Source organism: Hibiscus syriacus, unplaced genomic scaffold (genome assembly GCF_006381635.1).
Source record: "Hibiscus syriacus cultivar Baekdansim isolate YM2019G1 unplaced genomic scaffold, ASM638163v2 tig00001818_pilon, whole genome shotgun sequence".
Classification (NCBI taxonomy): Eukaryota; Viridiplantae; Streptophyta; class Magnoliopsida; order Malvales; family Malvaceae; genus Hibiscus; species Hibiscus syriacus.
The window spans coordinates 1,270,560-1,279,548 of record NW_024061892.1 but is presented as its reverse complement, the minus strand read 5'-3'; the positions used below and the strand labels follow the sequence as shown (position 1 = coordinate 1,279,548).

At 36.9% G+C, this 8,989-nt stretch overlaps 2 protein-coding genes across 2 annotated transcripts; both read right to left on the bottom strand.

The window, feature by feature from the left end:
- Positions 1-3,971: 3,971 nt before the first annotated feature.
- On the bottom strand, positions 3,972-5,155 carry LOC120134564 (probable pectinesterase/pectinesterase inhibitor 23). The gene is made up of 2 exons (XM_039151006.1): positions 5,046-5,155; positions 3,972-4,578 (listed from the first exon to the last, which is right to left on the bottom strand). Exons 1-2 carry the CDS (start codon positions 5,153-5,155, stop codon positions 3,972-3,974), a joined length of 717 nt encoding a protein of 238 aa, XP_039006937.1.
- Positions 5,156-5,229: 74 nt separating this feature from the next.
- LOC120134556 (putative pectinesterase/pectinesterase inhibitor 28) lies at positions 5,230-5,841 on the bottom strand. Its single transcript, XM_039150995.1, has one exon. It carries the CDS (start codon positions 5,839-5,841, stop codon positions 5,230-5,232), a length of 612 nt encoding a protein of 203 aa, XP_039006926.1.
- Between the last annotated feature and the right edge of the window lie 3,148 nt (positions 5,842-8,989).

The following is an 8,989-nucleotide window of genomic DNA, read 5'->3' as shown; positions in this document are numbered from 1 at the left end:
GAACCGTGAACCGGTGGCCTATTCGGTCCGGTTACCTCACAAAATCGGGCTGACAATGAACTGGCTGAAAACCGGTTCAAAATATAATATTAAAACTTGAACTCGAAAAGGCTCGAACTCAAAAAAAAATTAGAAGTTCGATTAAAGCTTAAAATTTGAGCTCAATTGTAGCGAAAGAATAGTTCGCTCCGTGCTCACCAAAAGGCTCCATGATTTTGAATATCAAATTACCTCTATTATTTATAGAAGTAAGTTGGGATGCTCTTATATGTTTCTTAGCCATGTGGGATTGTTTTGTTCTCATATTTTACTCTTTAAACTTTTGGGATGCTCTTCTATGTTTCTTAGCAATGTGAGATTGTTTTTTTATAAAAAAAAAATTAAACCAAATGACATCATTTGTTATATTTTTAAGTCCCAATTTTATTTTTTTGATTATAGTTATATAATTATATTTATTATTTAATTTATTTTACCTTAAATATTATGTTGTAGTTGATTTGAATCATTTTGTTTCACTTGATTTTATGGTTTTTAATTTATACATGTTATGACTTGTGATGTTTTTATACATTTTAATATTGTAAACTTAAAAAAAGTGTTATATATATTAATATTTTTTTGAATATTATATAAAATTAAAAAAAAAATATTTTATATAAAATTTAGTTTAACCGCGGTTGAACCCGGTTGAACCAGTAAACCAGTACCTTCACCGGTTTAATGTCCGGTCCGATTTTAAAAACATTAATATTTAGTCTTTAAAATATCTAATTAAATTAATATTAATATAATTGAATTTTCCTCTTCTAGAAAAATAATTTTATGAAAATAAAAATTTAATTACAGAAGGTCTCTTTTTAGAAAACATAATAATCTTTTACATACTCTTAATCAAAACATGAAGCCACATTCACATTTATATCACGCGCCAAAGGGTTTTCAAATGATCGAACGAACAAATGCTACAATAATTTCACATATATATATATATTAGAAGTTAAATATAAATTAAAACCTCGTTAGCGGTGTTGAGAAGAGCAGGTAGCCGTTTAAGACGTGGGGCCATAACACAGATCACCAAGGCGGTGTTTGCGCGTCCCAAAAGCCAACTCGTTCGTACCAGCTGCCTCTTACATATAGAATAGAATCTCTCTCTCTCTCTCTCTCTCTCGTCCCCAAATTGAGTTGATTAATGAAATAGTTTCGCACAAGTAAGTGATTTCTATCCGGAAAGAATAGTTGTTATTTCTTAATAATTTGGATTTAAATATTATAAATATTAAAGGTGTAAATTTTTAATGTCAAAAGGTCGAGAATTTATCTTTAAACACATAATATCTTATACTTAATTAAATTAATAAAAAAATTCAATTTTTTTTTGAAAAAAATATATTGTTACTTATTATTTAGGATAAACTAATATTATTAATCACCATGACACTATCTCTTATTTTAGTCATAATATTCTGTTTTCTATAATTGGTTATTAATATCACGTTTTCCCCCTTATTTTAGTCATTAGATGTTAATTTCGATCATTAATTTAATATAAATGGTAACATGATATAATATAATAATAGTTATAATATTTAAAATTTATATGAATATAAAATAATTTAATAAACTTAATTTTTAATATTCAAAATTATATCATTTTAGTAACTCCCTAATTCAAGCCTTAACCTTATTGTCGTCATCACCGTCAACCACCATCCAAAATTATCGTTATTTTCTCCGGAAGGTTCACCTATCATGCTTCCTCCCTCCTACCCTTTTTATTTTAGTTTTAATTTGATTTTATTAGTTGATTTCAATTGCCAAAACAACCCTTCGGAAGCCCGAATCAAATCTTGACCTAAGTGAACGATTAACATTTTTGGAGTCGATGCCGACCTTTTGGATTAGATAGATTCAGATATCTAAAATTACTTTTTTGCCATATTTTCATCTAACATATATTAGTTAGGATTGATTCAAGATTCGATCACGTGTGAGGAAGGATGAACACCATTGTAGTGTTCGGAATCATTACCAACACAACTATATGTTGTCTTAATAGCTGAAATTAAAATTCGAGCAAGAAAGTCAAAAGAAAAGGAGAAGGTCATTTGATTGAAGCACTGGATCCGCTGGTGACTTCTTCAAGCAAGTCGAAAGAGAAGGAGGTCATTTGAATTTTAGGCGCAGAGTAGTAGTTGTATCGATGAAGCTAGGTATTATTATGAGTTTTCATGATTCGTAGTATTATTTAGGAAAGTTGAAATGAGATAAACTCATGTTCTAAGTTCTTTAGTAAGAGATTTGCACCTTACCTTGATTTAATTTATAGTGTATATATTTAAAAATATGTGTCTGAGAGAAAGTTCTAGCACGATGAACATGAATTGATCCCAATTTTGAATGCACCTTACGTGAGTTATTAAGTGGTATGTGATTAGGTATATAATTTTGCAAGTATACGTTGCATCAAGGTATGCAATAAAGGCAATAAAGTCCCTACACGAAGTGGAAAATACATAGCAATGTACATGATTTCAAATGAATTTACAGTAGTAATTGGTGCATTTGAAAATAATATACCTAATCATGAGCGTTTATTGCATCGAATGTGGATAATAAACCATCGAAAGATAAAGGTAAAGATATCAAGGATAGGAGAACTTCAACGCTTAAAGACTCGAGAACATTCAAAGAAGCTCTACGACCCTAGGTACAGTAAGTCCTAACATGAAGCATCAGACCAGAAGTGGTGCTACTCCTATAGATGATATTCAAGTGAGGTTAGTGGACGAGCTACACAATATTGATGAGCTCCAGGGCGAAGCGGGATCAAGACACATGTGCGTTTTAAAAACTGAATTAGAATGGAGAAGTCGATGTCTTGTTGGCCAGATTATGGGGATGTATAACCCAGAAATCGTTTAGGACGCATTAAGATCGGATGGTTTCGATGTGAAGGTTAGTCCATGGCACAGGCTATTGACGATCATTCAATTCACGAGTACGGAGGAGCTAACCAGGGTATGGCGTAGGCGAGAAAGGTTAATGCGTACTTAGTTTGTGAAATTAGAGAGATTAGAAGGCTATGAGGGGAAGATGAAGGTGAAAGTATGGATGGTTTTACAAGATGTTCCATTGGAAGTTTAGAGTGATAGATTCTTCTCAGAGCTTGGAAGCAGATGGGGTTCTATTATTAGAACTGATGATGACACGGTCAACCGTAATAGGTTTAATGAAGCCAGAATTTTAATGTCAGTTTAAAGAGTTTTCATTATCCCAGACAGAGTTAGCATAGTAATCAATGGAAGAGTTTTCACGATCAAGATTAAAGTTGGAGATTTTGATGGTGATCAGACTTTTCGACCAAAAACCCTAATTTCGATTAAGTCACTTTGCGCCTGAGCTTTTTTTTTACAGAGTTTAGAACCTTATTCTTGAATTCTTTAACAAAGTACAATGCTAAAAATTCTGTTGCTATCTTCTATTATCTTGTCTACCTGACATGTAGCACAACAGTCAATTTTATTAGTACTAAACTTTTTATTCAACGGTAACTATGGTAAGGTTGTATCTGGGTTTGGGTAAGGTTGCATCTGGGTTTGGGCAGGAGGACACCAAAAAAGTGAAGAACTAAGCTTGATAATGACGTGTGTAATCACCAATAAGATGAGATGGAGAGAAGGTTAATTATTAAACTTTATTATCTTTTGGACAGAACAATCATACATACTGAAATAACAAATTAGCACATACTAATGTATAACCCAAAGATGAAACTAACTAACGAGCAGTTGTAAGTAACGAACTAACTAACCCATCTAACATAAATCAGCTTCGTATCTAACTGATAGTTTTCTTAACGCTGTTTCTCATGATATCTTCCTTCCCTTTGCAGTTTTTATGTATTTATATTTTATGGCTTCTCCAAGCCGACATCAAGTCTTTCCTCCTTTGGTTCCGCCTAATGTTTAAGTGCAGGGAACCCCAGAACGCTTGATCCAGACATCACCGGCGTCGAAGAACTTAGGAGGAAGGTATTGAGCAGCGTTCCCCTCCGTCATCATCTTAACTCCAGGTAATTTAACTCGCTTGGATGTGGCAGCACCAGGCCAACTGTTTTTGAACTCGAGGTACTTGCAGTTTTTGGTTCCCAAAGCCGATGCCATGTCTGTCCAACCGTCTGGGTGCACCATATCATCGATGTAAGTTTCCATTATAATCGTTGTTGACAGAGTCCCCCACGAGCGATCAAGGTATACCGGGAACTGTTTCTTCACCGGAGAAAACTCAGGAGCAGGAATGATTTGGCCGCCATGAATAACAATCCCCGTCGGCTCTTTACTATCATTTCTCTTTTGTGCCGTAATAACGTTTTGCTTTCCCTTTTGTGGCTTCCGGACGAGGAACGTGCAATTCTGGAAAATCACCGACGCATCACCGAATATGAAATCGATTGTTCCGGAGATGGTGCTGTCCCCATAGAATTGTCGTTCAACGCCACCGCTTGCTTTTTCATCGGCCCTGCTGAGTTCTCGAAAGCTATGTTTTTGGCAATGAAGTTGTTTGCATCCACAGCTACAACCCAATATATAAGATTATCATTCCCATATTCATAATCATAAACTATGCATTTGTATAAATATATATAATTACCGAATGTTGCGGTGAAGTAGGTGGTGGGATTTCCATCCGGACCGGAGTTGATACTTCCCGTGATCAGGGTTTTTGTCTTTACCATATCCGATACTAGTACCACGTACGCCATTTCAGCAGGGATTTCCATATGCTCGGCGCAAACTCCTTCCTTGACGTGTATCAATAAGGCCTTGGTGGATTACGGGGGGATTTTTTTGTTTGGCTTCATTTAGGGTTTTGCAGTCTACACTGCCGTCCTAGGCCACGACAAGATCGGGCTTCAAATCAGCCTACAACAGTCTCCGAGCTCTTTCTGGTATATTTAGCCCAATATCTTGGAGTAGCCGACGACGATTCCATCCTTGATTCTTTTCTCTAAACGAAGTCCAATCAGAATGGCCGAGAACCGGAAGTCTATCCTCATCTTGTAGTAGTGGACGACGGCGATTCCGGTTCCCATTCCTTTCTCAAAACGAAGTCCAATCAAAATGGCGGAGAACCGGGAGTCGATCCTCATCTCCGAGTAGACGACAGCGGCGGCGGCGTTCGAAGAGTCCCTCAACCTGCAATTGCTGAAGCTGGTCTTCTAACTCACGCGATTGCAAGTCCATTTCTACCGAGTTGCATCGTGATATTGAGAAGCTTCTTCATTTTGCGTGAAGCATGGGTTTTGGATTTCGTTTTTTCGAACCCATCTAAACAAGCTTGTTGGTAAGCAATGGTAGCACTCAACCAAATCTTCAAATAACCCAATAGTTTATGAACGTTGATGACATCTACATCCTCAACCACATCAAATGATTTTTCAAGTTCGCGTACAGTGTCATGCAATAGAATTTTGCATGCATCAAAAGCACTTTTGGTCCCTTCATCTTCCTCAAGTTCCCTCAGGTACGTTGAGTTCTCCACTGCTTGATTCACATGCTTCATCGTTGCCTTAAACGCTGCTCGAACCAGGTCTCTAACGTCCGTCCTATTTCCGGCTTCTTCCGAGAGTTGTTCTTCACATGTATCCTTGAACTCCGTTGGTTCACAAATCAACTGGACCGCCTTCTTGGAGGAAGAGACCATTGCATTTTTATTCCCATTCGTGGTTTCTTCGTCTAACTCGGTTTCTTTCTTTCCGCCGACCCCAACCACCACAGCCACAAAGAGGCAAGAACTGACGGAGATGATTGCGATACTCCTCGTCTTCTGAGACATCCTCAGGGTCAGCCAATGTTGGAATATATAACTTTTATTGGAAAAAAAAAAGCAATAATAGAGGAGCAGCAAATATATATCTATTTTGTATAACTCCTTCGAAGGTGATTGAAAGCCGATTTTCTTAGTTAAAATAACATGATCCATTATGGGTTAGGGTTATTTTTAACGTCATAAAACTGGAGCTTCGGCAACCAATTCGCAAGTCAAAATGATTTTAGTCGAAAATGTGGTCGAAATCATCGGCCACAAATTATTTTTAGCTATCCATTTAAAAAACAATCAAATCACTGAATTGGTCTTGCACTTGTAAATTGTAATTGGTTTCAGATAGATTTGTAAGTTAAAGAATTTATAGTTTAAACAAATTAAAACCTTCATGCAACAGTTTGTAAAAAAAATGTAGCTATGCAGTTATATATATAATTTTAAATTTCTAATGTCACGTCCATAGTATAATAAGCTACATAATTTTAATTTAAATAAAATTTTAAAAAATAATTACATTGAATAATAAATACCAACAATAAGTTGGTTTAGTGGGATGAGGCACTAGATCCCTAGCAAGGTTAGGGATTCGAATCCTGACGATTGAGAATGGAGTAATATGTTTGGGAGGGATATCCTTGTCTCTGCAGTACCCAATCTAGATTAATCGATCAATAAATCGGATATCGGTAGTTATAAAAAAAATACATTAAATAATAATCTCATTGTTCTAATGGTTAAGTAGCATTTACATCCCGCTGTCAATGGTTTGAACTGGAGATGGTAAATGCATTTGGTCGGAGTTTAAAAATACCTTTGCATGCTTGAATCTGACTTGGAAATTTGATTGATTGTACATCTCATAGGGTTATCTGCTTAATACATATTGTTATGCATCCTTGTATATGCGGAGATTTTCCTGATATATCACCGGTGACCGGTAATATTATCGATCTAACACCGGTCAGACTATATTTCCCGATTTAACACCCTTAGCAGTAAAGCGCGCCCTCTGTACCGCGCTATACGATGATTTGGCGCCACGTGGGGTATAGCGCGCCCCCTGAACCGCGCTATACGGTGAGCTGGCGCCACGTGGGTATAGCGCGGCCCCTGCAGCGCGCTATACGCCACGTAGGGGTATAGCGCGGATCAGGAACCGCGCTATACCTTTACTCCCGACATAATTTTATATAGCGCGGGGCAGGTACCGTGACATACCTTTACTCTGACATAATTTTATATAGCGCGGATCAGGTACCACGTTTTGTATAACTTTCCTCGCTATAAATACCATTCTCCGCCGGTTAATTTCTCACATCTCTCCTCTCAACTTATAAATTAATACAACAATTCCGTCAACCAGTCAATAATTCTGGCAATCTTCTCATATTTTATTTAGAAGTTCGTGCGATTTTTTTGTTATAAGGTAATTTTGTTATAATTTTTTATTATATTTATTGTTTATTATGATTATTTGAAAAAAATATTATACTAATTATTTTCAATTAATTTTTGTGTTTGTAAAATTGGAAAGCGGGAGCATACATCGAAATAGTTTTGCAGTGCATGTAATAATATTAAATTATATTATTTAATTTATTTACGTTGATGTGTAAAAATTTTATTGTGTTATATGTTCGTTTATATATAATTTATTAAATCAGGTTTGTTTCATTTATTTTTTTGCAGATTTAATAGTGCCACACTTTTAAACTCAAATAATGGCGCGACTTTCAGTTATTGTTTATTATGATGGTGAAATTCGAGAAGATGAAACCGGCGATGTTTTCGTATCAAATGAGCGTGTTAAAATATCATTCAAGATAAACATAACTCTTGAGGAGCTGATAACGAAGATTTCGAGGAAGATTCATGTTGGAAGTAATAGAAGAGTCGTCGTTGCAGTATAGATTTCAAACATCATTGTTGCCATTAACTTATACAACGTTTGAACTTTCGAACAATGATGATGTTGAAATGATGGTTGAAGCTTAAAGTAATTATTCAGACACTGCTATTGAGATGTATGCACATTTTGTTCAAGTGCGTGCTGTTCGGGGTCAATCATTAAGCTCCCACTATGGGCTGACTGAACAAGTTGATCAAGTTGACAGCCCGACGACAGTAATGTGTAATGATTTTAATGCCATAATGGGGAGACATTCATCCGCAACTCCTTACGATATGTACCGAGGTAGGTTCACGAACAATCCGTATGGCAACATCGCGTCCAGTTCAAGGGGAAGGCATTCATCTGCAAATCCCTTTGACCTTAATATGGAGATGCCATCGACGCAACCATCTGTGTAGTTTCCATTTGACACGATGGCTTCAAGCTCTAGGGGGAGGCATTCGACTACGAGCTTTTTCGATCTCAATGTCGATATGCCTTCCAGTTCAAGGGGAAGGCGTGCAAGTAGTAGGTTCTTCGACCTAAATGTGGAGAGCATGGAGGAACCATCATCTCCACCAGAAGAATCGCTTCGTGAGCCTGGTGCGGATGGTGTTGAGACTGGACTATTCATTGACCCAGAATCACCGCAATTCAACTCCGATGATGATGAAGTTCCAGGAAATGTGGCACAAACTGACCCTCCTAAACACATGTATGAAGCTGATTATGGTGCAATGTACGGGCCAGAATTTGCGGATATGCCTCATCTCGGTGACTATGGGTATTACTCATTAATAAATAATGGTGAGTTATCTTTATGCATGGAGTTTTCAAGCAAAGAAGAAGCGATGGTGGCTATAAAAAATTACAATATCCGTAATTCTGTTCAGTCCAGAGTAGACCGCTCCACGACCGAAAAATATGTATGCTACTGTGCCCAGCGCGAAAACGGATGCAATTGGATGGTTCGCGTATCGAAGAGGAAGAGGAAAAACAACAGATGGGAACTAACAGTCCTCACACATGTTGTGCTGGAGGGGTCAACCAAGATCATCCCAACTTGGACTCTGAAGTGATATTCCAAGCCATCATGCCCATGGTCAAAGCAAGCTCTCATATAGCTGTTGCAGTGTTGATTTCAGCTATACAATCGCAGTATGGGTACACTGTCTCCTATAAAAAAGCTTGGTTGGCAAAACAAAATGCCATTGTCAAACTTCATGGCAAATGGGATGCATCTTACAACGAACTTCCAGGTTGGTT